General features: G+C 53.7%; 1 protein-coding gene across 3 annotated transcripts in view; it reads right to left on the bottom strand.

The window, feature by feature from the left end:
* Positions 1–356: 356 nt before the first annotated feature.
* The window catches only part of Sufu (SUFU negative regulator of hedgehog signaling), a 99,498-nt gene continuing 78,895 nt past the window's right edge, over positions 357–20,959 (bottom strand). For 2 of the 3 annotated variants that reach the window (XM_036171473.1, XM_036171474.1), the window contains exons 9-12: positions 18,349–18,483; positions 16,747–16,885; positions 7,552–7,620; positions 4,192–5,203 (exon numbers count right to left, since the gene is read on the bottom strand). In XM_036171473.1, coding sequence (XP_036027366.1) covers positions 5,114–5,203; positions 7,552–7,620; positions 16,747–16,885; positions 18,349–18,483 — 433 coding nt within the window. In that variant the 3' untranslated portion in view covers positions 4,192–5,113. Of the gene's footprint in view, positions 934–4,191; positions 5,204–7,551; positions 7,621–16,746; positions 16,886–18,348; positions 18,484–20,959 lie in introns of those variants that run through there. The other variant, XM_036171484.1, reaches the window with a different exon arrangement.

Genomic DNA, 20,959 nt, shown 5'->3' with positions numbered 1-20,959 from the left:
GCACACATGCCATGATGCCCATGTGGGGTTAGAGGACTATGGGGTTGTCAGTTCTTTCCTATCATGTGGGTTTGGGGTGTTCTAATTCAGGTCATCAGGCTTGGCAGAAAGTACAGAAACCTCTCACTAGCCTCTCCCAGATTTCCTGAGTCAGCAAAGGACTGGCTCAGGTCTACTGTGCTACCCCCCTACCCCCTCCAAGCCCAGGGCTGCCCCTCCCAGACCACATCCTGACCTGCCTCTGCAGGCTGGGAACCCATCCCTTTATTCTGCTCAGCAAATCACACCCTCACCCCACCCCAGCCTCCCACTCCCTCCTCCCTCTCAGTGCCTGCAGCTGCCTCAGTGCCTGGCAGGCTGGGCAGTCACTTCCAGCTTGCATTCCCTTGTGGTTGGGCCAGTTTGGCAAATCTCTTGTCAGGCCCATGGTGCTGGAGCAGCAGCTCCCACCGGAAGAGCAGAGGAGGCGGAGTAGGTGCCCACAGTAACCAGGTCTTCCTAGGGGAAACATCAAGAGCATGCTACAGATCTCTCCTGAGTCCTTAAGAAGGAGGCTTCTGCTCTAGAGCCTGGGTCTCCAGAAAGTCTCTGTCTTTCTAGACACCCTTGGCCTGGTCCTGTCTCCCAGAGACACTGGCATGGGGCCTCCCTGCTCTGTGCTCTTTGGGGCAAGACCTTCACTGACTGACTCCTAGGCTTTTTAGGTCAGTTAGGTGTGGAGGGTGAGTTAAGAGGAAAGGCATGGCCTGGAGTCCCCTGGCCTATCAATCGGGCCTCAGACACCTCCTACTTGTTCTCTTGTCTGGGCACCAGAGGGACCAAGGCCCAGGCATGACCTACTCCGTTGCTCAGGGCCAGCCGTTCCCAGAGTTCAAGAAGCGGTCACAGGGAAAGATGAACACTGGCTTCCTTCTTGGGAAGGTCTCCAGATACCTAAGAGTCATAGGAAAAGAGGAACAGGGCTTAACACCCCCTCCCTCTGCCTTGTGACGTCTCAGGACCTGTCACTAGTCCTGGTGGAGTCCCGAGTGCCACCAGCCCATTCTGAGGATCAGGAGAAAGGCTCTGCCATTTTTGTTTGTTTTTTCGAGACAGTGTTTCTCTGTGTACCCCAGGCTGTCCTGGAACCAGGCTGATCTCACAGAGATCCGCCTGCCTCTGCCTCCCCAGTGCTGGGATCAAAGGCGTGCGCCACCACGCCCGGCTGGCCCTGCCATTTGCTAGAACAGAAATCGAGGCCCAGCACCACGGAGAGAATGTGGAAGGCCTCAGGTGGTCCCAAGGGTTCCTAGAATCCTGTGTGGATGCCGATGCTGCCCCGCCTAGGCTGATCTCTCCTCCTCCAGCATTGGACTCTATGGATATGGGGCCCTCAAAAGGCAGATGCCATCAGGCAGCCCTCGGGGAGAATGGCATACCACCCTGCCTCTTTACCTAGTTGTAAGGGTGAGCTGGCCTGTGTCATCTGGCTTGGAGATTTTCCAGATCTGAGTGCAGCCCCAGGCCGTTGAAGAGGAGGTGGAATTTAGATCCCTGGTAAAGAGTGGCTAGCTTTTAGGGAGAAGACTCCCAGAACCGGAGGTAAGGAAGGCCTGCCTGCTCTTCTCAGCTTTGGACGCTTCTGGAACCAAGGGAAAAGTATATTGATAAAGTGGGAAGACTAGGAATAAACAGCTAGAGGTGTGGTTGTGTACCACCGTTGTAATTCCAGCACCTGGGAGGCTGAGGCAGTTTGGGCTATACAATGAAACCCTCTCTCAAACAAACAGTGGCAGTGGCGGCGGCGGCGGCGGCGGCAACAAAGAAAGCCCAAGGAGGAACGAAGTACTGAAACGGCAGAGAAAAGGTCCCACCCACCACTGCCACAGACCAGGTTCCAGCCCCAGCCCCCCTTGACCTTAAGGGAACAAGATCTACAAAGGAAGGCTCTGTGTGTGGGGGTTAATCTTAGCACCTCTTGGCACCCCTGGACTTCCAGCATCACCCCTCGGGCTTATTCCACTTCTAAGTGGTTGCCAGGGTGCCAATCTCTCTCCTTTACTTCAGGCATCCAGAAAGAAGCGAAAGAGGGCCAGAGATAGAACTCCGTGGTGGAGCATTTGCCTAGCATGCAGCAAGGCCATGGGTTCAAATCCTGGTGTCATCCACATCTCATCTCACACACACACCCTAGTATGCCAGAAAGCACACAACCAGACACTTCTGCAGATATGTTTAATGCACTTAGATTATACAGAGGAAGAGGGCAAGTGGGAACAAAATCTAAGTGAGTCACTCAAAATTTCTTACAAAAGTCCTGAGCCAGCTGTAGCCCCAGGAACTGAGTTGCCACTGACATTAAAAACTAATATAACAATGTACAAAAGTCCGCTCATCGCGGCATTCAGATCTCTGTACAAAAGAAGGGGTCTCCCTATAGGGCTCCTGACTTGTAACAGGGACCCAGACACCTCACCTGGCATGGAGATTGTGGAAGCCAGAGAGGGAAGACAGTTAAAAAAATACAGTTCAGGGAGTAATCGGCTGGTCCACCCCATAGGGGCACAAACTTCAGGCACTCTCCCTGCTCTCAACTCAATCTCGAAACTCAGTCCCAGCACCTAGGGTCTGGACTGCAGATGTCCTGGCCCCTTTGCGCTCCCAAGGCCCCCCCAGGCCCTGGTGCAGCACGTCACACCTGGAAGAGGAGCACACTGTTCCCCAGCATGGCAGCCAGCATTACAACCCTCTGCGGCCCACCGAGGCCCAGGGGAGCTCTAGGCAACAGGAGGGCAGAGGTCCTTCCTTTTGGAAGCTCTGGAAGGTCAAAGGTCAAAGGATGGGGGACAGCCTGGAGGAAGTCTGCAGAAGACCAGAGTGAGGGGGGCAGACTCCTGAACCCTTCCTCAGGATGGGCTAACAGCCCCACAGGGCTGCAGGGAGGGAGCACCCATCATGTGCCATGGTAAGGTAGGTCTTGCTCCATTGATGTTAGGGGCCCTCCTTCCCAGGCAGCAGCCCAATGGGCGAACCTGTTCCCTGAGATCCCTCTGGAAGAGCCGGAGGGAGAGGAAGCCTGATGTCAGCAGGCTGAGAGCCATGCACTAAGGAATGCTGGGGGCCTGGTCCCAGCAGGATTTTAGACATTCCTGAGGTTCCTGACAGGATGGAAGCAGGAGAGACCTCAGGTCCTGCTGACATCTCTTTGGAGCTTACCTGCCATTTCCCTGCTCCCTAAGAATAGGGCCACCAAGCAGGTGGTGGCAACCACCAGTCTACAAAGACCTTGTAGGCCTAGGGCAAGCAGTTGACCAGGAGTCACACATACTAAGGGCAAAAGGTAGCTCATAGCTCACATTCTCGCCCCCAAGCCAGGCAAATGAAGGTAGGGCAGAATGCAGCAGGGGCCCTTAGGCAGGTCTCCAGGGAGAATGGAGGAGGGAATTACTACCACACTGGTCAAGATGACAAGGCATGGAGGTAAACTGAGAGCATCTCTTGGCCCAAACTTTCCGAAGACAAGAGCTTTAAAAAGGCAGGGTTGGAAGTGTCCCTTGTGGAAATGTTTCAGGCAGCATGGTGTCTACTCCAGAGAAGCTGGTATCCTGGCTGCTGGTGCTCCCAGAGTGCCAGCCTTGGGTTAACCACTTAGATTTGGGATATGCGGAAGGGGCCAGGTTGAGTCATTCCTTGAAAGGCTAACCTTTGTTCTCTCAAGCTCCCAGCCAGGTTTCTTGAGGGCCCTGCAGGCAGCTCTTTGGCCTCCTGTGGTACCCTGGCGGTACCCATTGTAGCTGGTGGAGCAGACAGAGTGGTGGAGCTCTCGCAAAGTCCCTGACAGACAAAATGCCTTTCCTCTGGAGAGATCTGAACTTAAAGAATGAAGAAAGAACATCAGACCTAGAATGGAAGGCAGGCGTGCAGCAAAGGGGCTTGCTAATTCCAAAGTGGGAGATCTCTCCAAAGTAGCCCTCCAATGTGGCCAGAGACAGGCTGGCTCCTGGAAGGTGTGCAGATCTACAGTTCTGGGGGTGAAAGAATGAGCCCACAGCCGGGTGGTGGTGGCTCATGCCTGTAATCCCAGCACTCGGGAGGCGAATCTCTGTGAGTTCGAGGCCAGCCTGGGCTACCAACCAAATGAGCTCCAGGAAAGAGAAACCCTGTCTCGAGAAACCAAAAAAAAAAAAAAAAAAAAAAGAATAAAGAATGGATGTGGGAAGGATGGGCCACAGAGAACAGTGTCAGCAGGGGTGATGAGAGGTTGACTTCTCAGTTTTTAATAAGAGTCCTTACAGCCCGGGGGGGGCTGTGAATCCAGGGAACAGAGGAAATCAAAGAGCTGGAGGCCCTGAGGAGCAGGATGAGGGGGCAGTGGGCTTTACCCTCTCCTTGGCAGGCCTGGTTGGGTAGAAAAGGGCTGGAAGACGTATCTGGTACCACCATGTCCCTGAGTCCCCCATGTCCTCAGAGCCACAGCACATCTGGACCCAAGGCTGTTCCCTGTCCCAGGCTCCTCCAGGGAGGGCTCAGAGCTGACAGGCAGCACCAGGCACTTTCTTGGGCAGAGGGTGTGGGGGAGGCCGAGCCCCCAGACCCCTGTCTAAGAGAATGACAGAGTTCATCTAAATAAAGTCCTGTTTAAAAACCACTAAAGACATGGCTTCTGGACCATCTTTGCTGAGCGACAGAAGGACCATCCGGTTTCCACGACAAACTAAGGAAGGAAAAACAATCGTGACAGGAGCAAACGTTCCACAGGCTGGAGCAGCCTGACGCGCAAAGGCTCGCTGGGGTTGAACTGGGCAGTGCATCCACCGCGTGTGCTCGGCACACCTGGCTGTGTGGCGAGGCTGTGTCTTCCTCGGAGCACATCAGCTAAACCTGTGGCAGCAGCAGGTGGCTGGGGAGGTTTGCAGGTGCAGCATCACTCGCTCCCTGGCATGCAGGACAGAGGCACCGTCAGTCACGTGGGCTTGGCAGCTAGAGTGAGGCCCCCGAGCTGGAGGTGAGGTGGGGCCTGTGGCGGGTGCAGCACTCTGCAGTCATCCTCACTCTTGTCTTTGACCCAGCTGTCTGTCACACTGAAGTCACGGGGCCGCTGAGCCCCTCTGGCCCCTGCAGGGCCTGGCCCAGGCTAGTGCAGCGGACTGTCGAAGGCGGCGTCGGGGAGGATGGAGACTCTGAGCTTCTTCTCAGGCCAGCTGTACTCTTTGGGAAGCTTGAACTGTGGAAGGAGCAAGCACAGAGCCTGAATGCTCTGGTTAGCAGACTCCACTGCCTTCTAGGACAGCGGGACCCAGAGAGAGGCAGAACACGGGCCCAGACCTGTCCCTAGAAGCTGGGGACAAGACAGGCTACTGGAGACCTCCAATGCTAGACCCAGGTGTGTGTGTGAGTGCATGTGGCTGGTCCAGAGGCCCCTTTCTTCCCACACTCGCACTGCTAGTGGCTCAGCAGACTGGAGAAGGCGTGTTTTTCTAGTTCTTCCAACCTCCTCCAGCTCTTTTCCTTGGTTCTGCCTCCAGCCACAAGCATGTGAGGAATCTGCTCCCTGAGGCCCTGGGGCTAGAGGATAGGGACCCAGCAGGGAGCAGATATTGCAGGAAGATGCCTGTCCTTGTCCTGGGCTCTCTCTGAGCCTAGTGTGGGGAGGATTCTAGAACCTGTCCTCCACAGCTCTGTCAGAGAGTCAACAAGGAGTTTGCAGCTGGCCCCAGTCAGACCCCAAATGTGACCCTGCTGGGATATAACCTGCAGTAGGATGAAGATGGTTTGTGTACATTCTTGGAAGGAGAAATCCTTCACTACCCACCGACTTCTTCACTCTGCTTTGCAGGGTTCTTTGCTCAGGGATCCCACATGACAGCCGAGGTCTTCCAAATCAGAAATCTATGACAGCCTTGCAGTTTAATCTCTCTCCCTTACCTGGGACCTTCTGTTTGGGACAGGGGAGAAACTGACTTCTAACACCTTCTGGGTTCTAGAACCTTCCTGTAGCTTAGCACACAGCGGGTGCTCAATACATTCTCACTGACTTGGGTTAGTGCAGGGGCCCTCACACCTCACAATTCCCACTGCTTCAGGGCTAGGCTGCAACTCAGGGCCAGGGAGAGGAGGACAGAGTCCTGTTCCAGCCTGCCCGGGGCTGGGCTGGAGGTAGACAAACTGAGTCTTCCCTCTGCCTCCCTCTCATGGAGGACTGTAGACCCAGGACAAAGTGGAGACTGAGCAGGGTATGGGGATAGCCTATGGGCAGGAGAGCGGGAAGAGAAGAAGTCATTTTTAGTGACCTACTTTCCAAAGCTCCCCTTGGCTCTTGTCTCTCTTGCCTGGACTCCCCTCCCGCCCACTCAGCACCCAAGCTCAAAGCAGCAGCTTGGCATAATGCCATTGCAGTGTGACAAGGCCTCTCCAGAAGCCCTTCTGGGCAGCTAGCTGGCTTTGGCCTGACTGAATGGGGGAGCTAGGCCTCTGAGGAAGTGACTTGTAGGGGTGACTGGTTGCCACAGATTGGGTGCTTGATAACCTTGGAATATGTAAATGAATTAATTGATCAAGCTGGATCCCTGCAGTGGGGGCAGGGAAGACATGGTTCTTTTTGGGTGACCAGCTCTGAGGAGTTCAATCTACCCTGAGTCTGAGGCTTGTGTGGGCCTGGCAGAGCTGGCCCCTGGGAGGTAAGAGAGCTCTCTTTGCCTCAAGCACAGCAGGACAAAGGGAGGGAAGGACCAGGCTCTGCCACAGGCAGCTGGGGGAGGCGGGAAGGTCCTGCAGAGGCCTGGGGAGCTTGCTAATGTTCCACTACCCCATGGAGCACCGGGGCCAGGAAGGCTTGCTTGCCTGTCTGCTGCCTGGGTGCTGCTTAGGGGGAGGCAGGAGGAGGAGAGGGGACTTTCCAGGATGAGGTAAGTCCCTGCAAAGGAGGAGGAGGCCAGAACAAGGAAGAAAAACAAAAGGGATTATGGACTCCATTCCTGTACCCAGGAGAAGGAGCCAAGGGGCGGCATCACCCCACCTGGCTTGCCAGTTCCTCAGGCTCTGAGCTAGCCAAGAAGAGGCAAGCTATAGCTGGAGAAGGAAGGTAGTGTGGCTCTTGGGTGGCCCAAGGCAAGAGCAGGATCCCCTTCTGCCCACTAGAACTCCCCAGTGGAATGTTCTCTGGCAGCAGACAGGGGCTTTCTGTTCAGAACCTGCCAGGGAACAGCAGGGGCTGGGGAGAGCTCTAGCCTGAAGGCCCTGGCTGCTTCTTCAATGAGGTTCTCAAGAGCTGGGCAATTCAGACAGTTTGCTGGGTGTCCTCACAAGGGTGGGGGTGGGGCGAGGGTGGGTTACTGTCCTCACAAGGGTAGGGATGGGTCAGGGGTGGGTTATGGAAACAGAAGAAAAATAAAGTCATTTAACATTCTCAGGGGCCACTCTCCATATTATCCCTGTCCTTCAGAAAACAGCCCACAGAAGTGTGAGCACATGCATAGGCACACACCACACACAGGTGCACACACACACATGCACACAGGTCTGTGTTCTGGAGCCCAGATTCCCCTCTCTGAGTGAGAAACCAAATAGGCTTACTTCCTCTGGAGAAGTCAGATCTTCCAAGTCTTCCAACATTTTCTCTACAAACTCTTCCGTCAACAGAATCTGGGAAAGAAAGCAAAAGGCAGGTTGTCATTTGAAAACGCACACAGCCCTTTGGCCAACTGTCAAGCCAGGGATGTTCTTTAGCTAGGGAGGAAGGACAACCCATTGACTGGGTCTAGGAACAGAGTGAAGTACTTGAGGCTTCCGGAAAAAACTGTACACCCTCCAAGCCTCCCTCCCACCTCCACCTGTTTGTAATATTGGCTGGAGAAGGGCGGGGTGGGGGTGGGGGGTGGGGGTGGCAGTGGACAAAGGAGTGCCATCTGGAAGGTGGGCAGTGCTCCTCAGAAGGGAGCCAGCCGGAAGGCAGCGGAAACCCCCTTCTTTGGGCTGTTGGCCCCAGGACATTGCAGGACAACAGAGGGGGACAGGAAAGCCAAAGGCCATGGGAGAGCCGCGGCCAAGGTCCTTGCCTGATCAGGCTCATATGCTCCCACCCACTTCGCCCAACCACATAGGACAAAAGAATCTGTTTGACTTGGGAATCCAAGCCCTGTCTGGGATGTAGATGTGCCCTAGGGGCGGAACACAAGCCTAATAATGCGTGCAAAGCCCTGGGTTCCACCTCTATCACTGGGAGGATGGGATAGCAGGTAAAAGCTAAGAAAAAATCTGAGCTGCACTTAGACCCCTCTGCAGCCACAGGGTCATGTCTCAGGGATGTCCCTGCAGGATCCAGTCAGCAGTGATGCTCTTCTAGACTTCCGAGACACCTCTTCTCTGGGTGTCTCTCACGTCCCCACTCTACTGCTTTACGCTGGTGCCTGTGACCACAAACTGTGATGTCCAAGACCGGCCATCTAGTGACACTATTTGGCTGGAATGACCACTATCCTTACGTCCTACGCAAGTTTTTTCAGCCAACGGGAGCGTCCACAGCTGTCGAGAGCTCTGTCAAGCTGATGGGCCACTGTTTCAACTGACGGCTCCCTCAGGCAGCTGGCTGGCCCAGGCTGAGCTCGTCCATGCTCTTCTCGCAGATTCGGCCCTTTCTACTCCATCCTCCCTGCCCTTGTCCATAGGGTCTCTCCACCTCTCTGGCAGACCCTGTGTAGTGCCCAGAGGGAGAAAAGGGTGCAAAGTCAAATGAAGGGAAACCTCCCTTTCAGAAGGCTGGGAATCCCGAACTTGAGGAAATACCCATCGAGTTTCCCTTGGGAGCAGATCATCCTGTAAGGGCAGGAGTTTCCATACTGTGACATAGAGAAGTGGACAAGGAAGGGGGCAGCAGAGGGCCAGAGAGAATGGGAGGCAAGGAGTCCATGCACAGGGGGACAGGTGAGGAGGAAAAAGCTCTGGCATTCCAGAACTATGCTGACTGTTCACACCTCATCTCCTCCAATCTCCTTCCAGATGGGGAAACTGAGGCACCTGCCCTGTGGGGTCAAAGCAAGTCCACATGTCATGTCTTGGCCCAAACCTGATGCCTTAGACTCCAGTGGAGGACATTGACTCAAATATTCATTCTTCTCTGATGAGCAAGTCTATTTCCCACCCAACTAGCAGCTCCCTTGAGAAACAGGACCTGCCCTCCCACAACAGGAGCAAACAGCTCTGATCAGGAATGAGGGAGAGAGACAGAAGGAGAGAGGAGAGGAGAGAGGGGAGAGAGGGGAGAGAGGAGAGGAGAGAGGAGAGAGAGGGAGAGAGAGAAAGGAGAGAGAGGAGAGAGAGGGGGGGGAGAGAGGAGAGAGAGGGAGAGAGAGGAGAAAGAGAGAGAGAACATGCACAAACAGTATCCAGGGGAGTGTCCACCCAAGGTACTTATTCCTTTTCCTCCTCCAAGCTTCCCAGAGGGGGTTGGCTGGCTCTTTCCGGTCTGTCTGGCACTTTCTGGTCCTCAGCCACATCCAGTCACACCTGGCCTTCCTTCCTGGAGCCTGAGTCCTCCTCCTCTTATCCCATGAGCCCCTCCCCCAAGCCAAGTTTCTCCACTGGTTATCACCAGTCTGCTTGAGTAATACAAAGTCACATTCATATTTTCGGCATTTCCGGGGCTTGTTGCCATCTCTGCAAATGCTAGCACAAACACAAGTATACCTCAAACCCAGTTACACACACACACACACACACACACACACACACACACACACACACACACATATATATCCAGTCCCGGCCAGGCTGGGTTCATTTCTAACCCACAAATAATCCAGAACTGTAAATAGGTCTGGGACTGCAGCACTGGGGTAAAATGGGCTGGGGGAGGGCTTCCAAGGCCGGTGGCCACCCAGGGAGACTCCCTAGGGTGTTTTTCAACAACAGGAAAGGTGAGGCCACCAACAGTCCAGTGCTAAGCCAGTGCCTCTGTCAAAGGTCTGGAATTGGTGAGTTATGGAGGCTTTCAGCAGAGCTGCCCCGAGTGTGGCACCGTCTGTGTGTGGACTTAATTTTGTACTCAGTTGGGGGAGGGGAGGCAAGGCCCCCAAACGAGGGCAAACCCTAGCTGTTTCTTCATTTTCACTTTTGATGATTTCCTGGTTTCTACTGGAAACCACATTGTTTTAAAAGAATTAAGGGGGAAAATTATACATGAGATCCACATGATATTAAGGGTGACATTCTCAGCAAAGAAACACGACAGGACCGTCATAGCTCCAGGCACCTGATTTAATTTCCTTTGGGAGTTAAACCTTAGAAGCTTGGACTCAACAACCATGCCCTGTTCTCCGCAGATTTCAGAGCTGGAGCTGAGAATGTTAACAGATCTTATCACAGGACACTGGAGATAGGCAGCTATGATGGAGAAGCTCCTGGGAGCTCTTCCTGGGAACACACTGCTGTGATGCCACTGTGGGAAAAGCCTGTGCAGGTTTAGGACTTGGAGCTCCTGAAGCTCACTGTCCCCTTGGAGTGGCTGGCCAGCTTCTGCCACAGGAATAACAGGACAGTGAAAATGACCAATCACAGGAGTGGTACCTGCCTCACATGCAGACTCTGGGCTAAGGGCGGCCCTGTATCTCCTCATTGCAGCCTTTAATGGACTGCAAGGGAGGGGCTCTAGTTCTCCTGTGCAGATGATTGGGTCCTGAGAAGAAGACCGTCTTGGTCTTCTTGGCTTCAGAGTAGTGTCTGCCTGGGTAAGGAGCATGCTCTTTTCCTGTTTGGAGACAGATCAAGGCTGACTTTTGATGGGGGTGGGGGAGGTAATGGTAGGTTTTACCAATGGCCTGGAAGAACAGCACCCTCAACCTTAGCCAGGAATATATATGTTCTCATTTCAACAGGGCTGTGAGGTGAGATTTTGTTTCTGGTCTAACAAATAAAGCTTGCCTGAAGATCAGAGGGTGGAGCTAGCCACTAGTTAACCATAGAGGCCAGACAGTGGTGGCACACACCTTTAATCCCAGCACTTGGAAACAGGAAGATTGGGAGTTCAAGGCCACCCAGGGCTACGTGAGATTGATCCAGTCTAAGAGAGGAACAGCCGGGTGGTGGAGGCACACCCCTTTAATCCCACTCAGCACTAGAAAGGTGGAGACGGGAATAAAAGGTGGGAGGAGACGGGAGCTCAGCCTCCTTTTTCCTGAGGATTCTGTAGAGGTAATAAGTCTCCCTAGTGGCTTACTCCTTTAATTCTCTGATCTTTCAGCATTTACCCCCATATCTGACTCTGGCTTTTTATTTAGACCAGTCAGAATTTGCGCTACAGGTCTGGAACCCGAGTATCACAAACACACAGCTGCTAACAACAAATAAACCAAAAAAGCCTGCTGGGAAGGAAAGCACGCTATGTACCACTGAGCCATCTTGCTGGCTGGAGTCCATACTTTATTCATTCATTCATTCATTCATTCATTTAGAGACAGGGTTTCTCTATTTAATCCTGGCTGTCTTGGAACTCCCTATGTGAACCAGGCTAGTCTCAAACTCACAGAGGCCCTCCTGCCTCTGCCTCCTGAGCACTAGGATTAAAGGTGTGGGACAGCACACCTCCCTCTGAGTCCACACGCTTTAACAGCTCCGCTAGCCCTGAGAGAGTGGCAGCAAGAATGACATCATTAGGATTACTGCACTCCAGTCTCCTTGCATGCTTGAAGAACTGGAACAAAACCCAAGGTTTATGCACAAATAGTCCTTGGAGGAGAAGACCCTCTAAGGAGAGGAAGGGCCTCTGGACCAATCTGAGCAACACATCCCCCGGAGGGCTCTCACAGAGATGTGGTGATGCTGGGGTACACATTCTCTAGAACCATATACCCAAGGCCATGCAAAACATCCGAGTTTAGGGTCGGGGATTTAGCTCAGTGGTAGAGCGTTTGCCTAGCAAGCGCAAGGCCCTGGGTTTTGATCCTCAGCTTTAAAAAAAATCTGAGTTTTCACAACACCCCAAGAGATCATGGCATAGGATGCTCAGTCCTCAGTGGTTGCAGCTTTACCTCGATCTGACTGACTGTCGGGGTACCGTCAGTTGGAGAAAGGGTTTGGAATCTAGGCCCGGCTCATTGCTCACTCCAGTGGGCTCACATCACAAGCCATGTGCGGTACAGTCAGACAACCTGGCTTGTTGGTGGTGAGAAAGGATTGTCAACAACCTTTCAACTCTCCAGGCTCCAGCAAGTTCCAGAAAGGAGCCTGAAAAGTGATCTTTTGTCCAGGCCTGCCCTGGGCAGGCCCAGTTGCACTGCAGGCAGGGCTAGACTGCTACAAATCTGGCACTCACGCCAAGGTCTGTGGTCAACGGATTTCTGAGTGGCTGACAATGCCATCCCTTCCCCTGGGTACAACGACAATCCACACTTTGTCTTGGGCCTTGTTTGCTCCTTGTGTTGACACGTTGTTCTGCTCCCCAGCAAGTTTGGCTTTCTTCCTCCCCCTTTCCTTTTCTCCAGGAAGGAAATGTGCTCTTTACAGAGGCAGGGCCTGCCAACGAGCAGCTTTGGCACCCACGATGGCAGCAGCGGGGAAGGGGCGAGCCAGGGCTCCTGTCTGCTCTTCCCCTTTCCCCCACCTCAGGCAGACAAAGGCCAGAAAACAGCCTGCAGACACTCCCATCCACGCTGGGAGGGCCTGTGAGCTGTGGGGCACTCACTCATTTCCTGCTCAGGGTGGGTGGTGAGAAGTTGGCTTTGGTGGCCAGAAGCAGGATCAGATTCCTGCTGTTGACACAGTGGGGAATTACAGTTTGCTTTAAACCTTAACAGGCAGAGGACTGGACAATGAGGTCTTGAGACAACCCAAGCCAAAGTCTCCAAAGGAGGCAGGTACAAGGCCACCATTAGGAGAAATGCTAGGCATCATCGGAAAGGGGGCTGGAGGGCTGGGCTGGGACTCCCAGGTTGCCTTCTACACATCATCCACAAGGGTGCATCAGGACAGAAGGAAACACAGGGCCTTGAAGGAATATGAGGAGCCTGTTCCTGGGCTGGGTAGAGTTTAGGTTTCCCAGCCTAGCTGGGAATATCAGACCCCACTGGGAACAGCTGTGAGGTGTCTTCTCCCAAGCCAGAGACCTCCCACTGAGCTCCTTGGGAGTGGCTGGGACTAAGGACGCCACCTGGGTGAGCAGTCAGACACCACACAGCTGAGAAAGCACTGCAGGGCCTAAAAAAATAATCTCATGTTTGGTGATCTGCCCTCTCGGTGACCTCTGGGACTGAAGCTTCCCTCCTTCAGATGCCCTGGCTAGGGACCGCATGAGAGGCCACTGGCAGGCCTGTTCCAGGGTCTGGAGACCTCATGGAGTTCTGGACTTGGCTTCCAGGCTCTATGATCTTGAGGGTGACATGAAGCAGGACGGATGAGTATGGGCCTGAGCCGACTTCTGCCTCTGTAGCAACTCCTAATGTGTCAGTTTCCAACTACACCTGCCTTCTTCTTCAGGCTCTGGGTCCTGGACTTCCAGGCCTGGGTCTCCCTGAGGTGGTAGAAAGTGGGGGACCAGGTGGCAGCCCAGGATGAGGTGGGTACGGAAGCTTGTCTGAGGCCATCCGGCCAGCTCTGAAAAAGGGTTCTGGCTCTCTAGCCTCGCTTTTCCCTTTCAGCCCTCCGTTCCCAGCACAGGGAGGATGGATGCCTTGCCTTGCCTTTCCCTAAGAGATAGCAGGCCTGGGCTGGCAGCCAGAGCAAGGTGCCAAGGCTGGGAGTGAGCACTTCGAAGGCTGCTGAAGGCTGATGCAGGACAGTCTCCCTGCCGCTCCCACTTCAGCGGGGACTCACAGGGGCAGTTCAAGCAGCAGCCAAAGGACAGAAGTCCAGGTCTCAACATCCGCTGCCCCTGCTCCTCTGCCATCAATAGGCCTGGGCACAAGGAGACGCCCCAGACCCTGTGACTGACAGAAGCCCGTAAAGAGCAGAAGCGGCTCTGTGGATGGTGAGTTCTCCCTCCAAATAGGCCTGGGCCCCTTCTTGGCATAGTGGGGCTTGATCTGTGACTTAGAGTGGAACCTCAGGTTCCACAGACTCCTGGGGAGACAGCTGGCCCTTGAGAGGCAACCTACAGGCCCACAAGTCATTACAAGCCCAGTTCCCACAAGCTGGGGAGCTGCCTGTGACCACAGAGGCGAGACCCTGACGGGAAAGTCAGGCTAGCAGTCAGAAGCAGAAAGTGCTGACCGCTCTCAGGACTAGCGAGCGAGCTAGCTAGCGAGTGGAAAGCTGTTGTGGGTGTTGGCCTCACTGCTGAGAACCCGGCTGGCTGGGGCAGGTCAGATGGAGAGTTTCCCAGGGCTCCTTGCAAAGAGCCTGAGAAACCTCTTGGTGATCAAGGGTGCGTGCCTGGAGGGCGGGACCTGAGCCAGCCTTCCCAGAGCTCTCCTGAGGGGCGGCCTGTGGTGGACCACACTAATGAGCCCATAACAAGTCCTTTGATTAAGCAGCTCCCAGTACAGCAACTTGATTGAAACATGCTGAGGCCAGCAACTCGTTCCCACCGCTCCATGGTTCCCCGGGCAACAGCCCATAGGAGGGGACCCAAGTGCTGGGAGGCAGTGGTGCCGAATGCCCAAACCCACTGAGGGGCTGCCAGCGTGTGTCTGGGGTGGGGGTGTCAAGAGTGGGAACACCAGCAGCCAGGGTATTAAGAACTTGGGAATTGGGTGGGGTGCAGGAGGCTTCCTTCCAGAAGACTGAGGGACTGCCAGACATCTGCTGGGGGCCCAGGTTCCTGAGCAGGCTGAAAACTAGAGATGCTGACCATTCCATCCCTGGGGCGGGGGAGATGTTCTCCAAAAGATGACAGAATAAAAGGGTAGACTCTTTAGTCTAGGGAGACCCCAGTTCCTAATTCCCTCCAAATGTGATTCAACACACATTTGCGCGCGCGCGCGCGCGCGCACACACACACACACACACACACACACACACACACACACACACACACGAACTACCAGGACACTTCTGTTAAGACCTGCTGGCATTAAATCATTCACTGGAATGATGATCTGAGTACTCTCTGTGGCTGGGATCACCTTCAGGGGGCCCCATCTCCCACCTCCATACTAGTTCTGTCCAGGGGAACAGACCTGAGACTCTGGTTGTTAGAGGATAGAGGTGGCAATCTGGGATGCAGCTAGGGCTGGGAGTGGGGTACCAGAGGCTGTTTCTTCTTGTGCTGGGCTCATTTCAAACGTTACACTTGGAGCTTTTGCTACAGTAACTACCAAGGCTGCACAGACAGAGATCTAATGTTACCAAGTGGGACTTTTAAAATGTATTTATAACTTTATGGTTCAAAGTAATTTTGTTATGAAACAATGTAATAACAACAGTGGAAAAAGGCAAGATAATTTATGGAACAATATCTCTAAAGCACTAGCTTCCATTTCTACCTCTGGGCTTAGTGGGGGAAGAGTAGTTGGTATCCTTTGTTTGCTGTTTGTTTTAATTAAGGGTTAGGACTTGGGTGGGGGTAGAGGAGCCGGGAGCAGATGCATGCCGAGGGACCAACAGTGGAACTAAGGAGTGCAGCCCCAGTCTGGGCTACCCACAAGGCTGCTGTAGTCCCCCTTTACTATAATTTGCCTTTCCTCTAACCCACCACAGACAAAGCATGGCTACCTTTTGGATGGAGGGCAGATTCTCTTTCTGAAGCCCCAATTCCTTTTCTTTCTTTTTTTGTTTTTTAGACAGGGTCTCACTTTGTAGCCCTAGCTGGCCTGGAACTCTATGTGGGCAGGACAGCTTCAAACTCATAGAGATCCCCCTGCCTCTGCCTCCCAAGTGCTGGGATTAAAGCTGTGTGTCAACACACCTAGCTCTGATTCCTTTTCTTTTCTTTCTTTCTTTCTTTCTTTTTTTTTTTTTTTTTTGGTTTTTTGAGACAGGGTTTCTCTGTAGCTTTGGCGCCTTTCCTGGAACTCGCTTTGTAGACCAGGCTGGCCTCGAACTCACAGAGATCCACCTGCCTCTGCCTCCCGAGTGCTGGGATTACAGGCGTGCGCCACCATTGCCCAGAGATTCCTTTTCTTGATATTCTTGTGAAAGGTAAGTAAATTGCTTTCCCCCTACTCCAAAACACAGTCAAAAGCCAAAAAAGAAGCATGGTAGACCGGGCAAGTGACCCTTAGGGACCTGGGCAGGGTAGGCACCGGGAAGAGCCTAATGGCTCTTAGCCCCAAGCACCGTGTGACATCAGCTCTGATCCTCGCTCCAAGCAGGAGCGCACACTAACAGAATGCTCTGGACAAGCAAGCCATCAGGTTCTGCTCAACGGTTCCATCAGGACAAAGGGGAGCAGCTGACTGCTCACGGGGTGGCTCATGTGGGGTAGCGGGTGTGGCCTGCCCAGCCTGGGCACAGCCCCCTTCCTATGGATTCTGGTGAGGTTTCCATCTGGGCACTGGAGGCTATCCCCACGCTGCTTCACCCTCCATTCTTGTACCTTGATTTCTAGGGGTGTGGGAAGTTTTCTAGTCCTCACACCCGGATTCCCACTGTCCTTAGTGGTTCCAGCAGTGGCCAGGAAACTCGTCTCAGGGAAGGGAAGGAGGTGGGTCAGGAGGTGCCCCTGGAGCTGTGAGGACAGCAGCAACACCCATTCTCCATAACCACACCCAGAGCTCAGGCTCTGAATCCCAGGGCAGCGCCCAGCTCAGGATGGATGCCCTAGGGTGCTGCCCTGGGAGGGAGGGCAGGCATCGAGGGAAGAGCCGACAGAAAAAGGAAGGAGAAAAGGATGCTTCTCACCTGTAACCAGGGTCCATGAGCTGCGTAAGGGTGCTCCTCAGTGGCAAAGGCGCCTTCTACTCCCGTGGACACAAACGTGATGGCCATGTCACCTGTGATACTCTTGTAGGTGAAGTGCCGGCCATGCAGGAGTCTGCCCCTGGGGATGGGAACATGGACACAGTGGGGGTCTGGGCCTAGAAACACAATTCCTAGCCAAGGTGCTGGGGCTACAGAGCCACGTTCCCTGAGGCACAGAGCCTGGCTGGAGCCCTCCTGAGGGCCCAGCTGCCCTCTATTGGGACTTTTAACCAAACATGTTCACTGTAGCCCATTAGCGACAGCACCACCCGCTCTCTAAAGGCATCCTTCCCAGTGTCCTAGCCAGTGGACCTCTAGATCAGAGCTCAGCGGGCCTCAGGGCAGTGAGAACGTGGCCTGAGGAGGCCAAAGAGGGAAGTTAAGAGGTGCCAACATCATGTGCAGAGTGAAGAAGGACTCCTGCCTGCCTCCCAGTAGGGTACTTCTGTGCCCATGCAGGACCTTCCATTTGTTCCTGGGCTTTCCTGTAACACGTAAGCAGTTATCCTAGAGGCTCTGAGCCAGTCTTTAAAGACACAAAAACAGAAGTCTGAAGCCAAGCAGGGTCACTGCACGAAGTCGCCATAATCCCCAGTCTGGAAATATACTTGGAGGAAGGGCAGGCAGTGGCACCCAGCGGGCAGGGATGCCAAGCGCTGAAGGAGGCAAAACCGGCTCTTTGTATCTGGGCTGCTTCAGATTAACCCTCCCCAGGCTAAACGGCCAAGCTGTGCCCAAGCAACTGCTGGTCAGACACAGCGGAGTCTGGTGCTGGCCCTGGGAGGTTCCCCTCACTCAGACCACTCGATACCTTTGCCCTGCTGTAAGGGCAGCTGGCTAAGGCTGGCTCAAATCTGAACTCCTCCCCCACTTCTCCTGGCTCTTGGAACCATGGGCAGGGTTCAAACTATGCAATTCCTTCCTCCTTGTCACTGTCCCCTCCAGTTTAGGTGGGTTCTTGCTGCCTCCTCTGCTAGCAAATGAGGATGGAGCTCAAAAGGGTTTGGAGGAAGCCAGTCGCAAGAGCTCCAGCCTAGTGTAGTGTTCTGAACAGCTGCGCTCTGGCTCTCACAGCAGAAGAGACGCAGCTGGACTTCCGGTCACTCCACGAGGCTGCTGGGCCGGTCACTGGGTTTTCTAAAGAACTGAGAGGCTTGCATAGGAAAAGCATCACATAAAAGGAGGAAGAGCCCAACCTATCAGGACCCTCCCACTCTGTCAGCCCAGTAGGACCTGTGACTTAGTTTATGGGATGGCAGGGGACATCCTAGACTTCTCAAATGGGGTTGGGGGGTGGGGAGGGCACAGCTGAAGGACATTTCTAGACAAAAGAGTGTTCTCAGCATCTACTCCCCATGGAGTCTGTTTGAAACTTCTCAGAGAACCAGAGGATAAGAAAGCCAGGTGTGGGGCACACACCTTCTACCCCAGCTCTCAAAGGCAGAGGATCTCTGTGAGTTCGAGGCCAGCCTGTGTCGGGGGAAGGCAAACTGTGGAAACTGAGGCCTGCAGGGCACTGTGGAATGGACTGTTTGAGCTCACCTTAGGCAGAGAGGAATGAGGGCCCCTGACTCCTGGTTAAATTTCAGATGCACACTCTCAAGCTGCCGAGTGCGGATCAGCTCGTGGGGGACAATGGCTGTGGAGCTGTCACTTTCCAAGCTGTCTTTGCGGCTCCTGTGAAACAAGCAAGGAACAGACTAAGCACACGGGAACGCCACAAGGAGGAGCACATGGGACTTTCTGGCCGAGTTCTTGGTTAGCAACTATGGTGCCTGTTAACTACCGTAACAGCACTCTTCACCATGCACTCGCCAGGGGTCAGCGTGTGTCAAGCGCTTCTCACCGGCTGCCTATGTCTCCAGATGGCTCATAAGGTGGGACTGAAGTGGCTAAGTTACATGTGCAGGTAGCATAGCCCATGAAGATGGGGAGCTGGCATTTGGTCTGAAGTCGGCTAGGTTCTAGAACCCACATCCTTGGCCAACACACACCACAGTGGCTTGTTTGCCCCGTAAAATCATCAGGAGCTCTAAGGAGCCTTTTTTCCTGCCTTCAAGCCCTGGAGTCTCACACAGGACAACAGCTCAAGGAGCTTCTGCTAGCTGACCTTTGGGTTCTGAGCAAGCACACTCCTGCATAAGGCCAAGCAAGGCAGCGGTGTCTTCTTCTAAGCAGGGTAGCACAATCCTTGCTGAGGGGTGAATGCTGGGCCCTGAGGAGTCAGATGCATGTGGCTGGGTGAAACTCAGCCGAACTTCACTGGTGTGTGTGTGTGTGTGTGTGTGTGTGTGTGTGTACAGGTGCATGGTGTGGTGCGTGTATGGTTCAGTGTGTGCTGTGTGCATGTGTGGAAGCCCTGAACTAGTTCCCTCTTGACAGTGACCTTGGCCTCACTGAGCTGTCACTGTTAACTCACGCTTCCTCCAGCTCAGCTCCCACTGACAGCTTGTCCCACAGCTGGGCCACTAGGTCCCTTGTCATTCTAAGTTTTGCTCTCCTTTCCTTTTTTCCTATTTTTCCTCAAGACAGGGTTTCTCCGTGTAGTTTTGGAGCCTGTCCTGGATCTCACTCTGTAGACCAGGCTGGCCTTGAACTCACAGAACTCCACCTGCCTCTGCCTCCCGAGTGCTGGGATTAAATGAGTGCGCCGCCACCGCCCGGCTAGTTCCTTTTCAAAAAGGGGACATATCCAAGGCCAAACAAAGAGCATGTCTGTGGAGGCCAGCTTGTGAAGCGTGGACTTCCAAGGAGGGCAACCCCACATCTCGTCCTGGCACTGGTAGGTTCCAAGGTGATATGGGGGTGCTCCTGGAGCCCAAGCAGGAGCAGAGGACTGGAAATGACAGCGGCCATGTTTGTCAAATGCTTCCTCTGTGCCAGCTCTGTGTTACATGCACAGGTTCACTCGGAGTCCTCACAGCAAGCATGGAAACCCTCTTAACCCTTTTACAAATAAAGTGAGCAGAGGTAACCGCAAGGTCACAGTGGGAATTTTATTTTGGGGGGTGCTGGGGTTGAAACTCAGAGGTTCATGCATGCCAGGCAAATGCTTTACCACTGCGCCCCACTCTGAGCCCCACTGAGTGACTTAAGAGGCAGAGCGAGGGCGGGCCCTTACACTCACTCCCACGTGCATCTGAGGCCTGGCCTGCAGGGGGTGGGCCCTTCTGGAGGATCCCAGCCTCAGTGGGCCAGGCAAAAATGCTGATGAATAGCCATGGGAGGTGGGGTGGGGGCTGGTGGAGAAGAATCACATAGTACACAGGCCTAGAGAGTCTCAAGCTGGAGGGAAAAATAAATTGTTGAAAGTCAGCTAAAGTCACCTTGGTAACTGCCACAACACACTCACCCGGAACGGGGACATCAAACCCAACTGCAAACAGCTTTAAAGAAGCGGCAAAGACCTTAATCATCTGAAGAATTAATGTGACAAGTGCCCACATTTACACCTCCCACCAACCTTCAATCATTTGAGAAAACATACTTTAATCTTTTAAGAAAAAAAAAAAAATCTCAAAACGCTAGATCTGCATTCCTGGAGTCTGGGTATTTCCGGCATACTGCTTCAATGGAAAGGCTTCACACGCGCAGGAGCCCAGCTTTTTGCTGATTTGTTTTTTCTGGACATCGATGCAGAAGCATGAATTATTTGTGTGGGCTGGGTGAGGGATTAATCTGCAGCCGACACAGGTTTGCAATGTTTTGCATGGTTGTCAGCTTAATCTTAGTCATAAAAAAATAAGTAGTATGCTCGGCAGCATGGCCTAATTTTTCAGCTGGGCTTTCTCCCTGAGCTCTCCACAGAGGATAAGGCAGAGTTTTTGGGGGTGGGGACTGGGAAGGAGAGGGACTTCCTGGGAGGCATGATCTACAGCCACTGGCGAGGCCCTAAGGGACATGGGACCAGGAGCATGTTCTAGGAGGCAGAGTATCACACCTAGGGTTCACATCCTAGGTGACCTTGGCAAATGACAACCTTTGTTTTTTCTTTTTTGAGACCAGGTCTCGCCATGTAGCCCAGGCTGGTCTTTAATTTTATTACATTTATTTGGTGTGTGTGTGCACACAGAATTAGAGGACAACCTGCAGGGGTTGGCTCTCCTTCTCTACCACAGGGAGCTCAGGGATCAAACTCAGGCCCATCAGCCTT

The sequence above is a fragment of the Onychomys torridus genome, chromosome 1 (genome assembly GCF_903995425.1).
Source record: "Onychomys torridus chromosome 1, mOncTor1.1, whole genome shotgun sequence".
NCBI lineage: Eukaryota > Metazoa > Chordata > Mammalia > Rodentia > Cricetidae > Onychomys > Onychomys torridus.
Note: the sequence above shows the minus strand (reverse complement) of the source record. Positions and strands in the feature narration are given on the sequence as shown.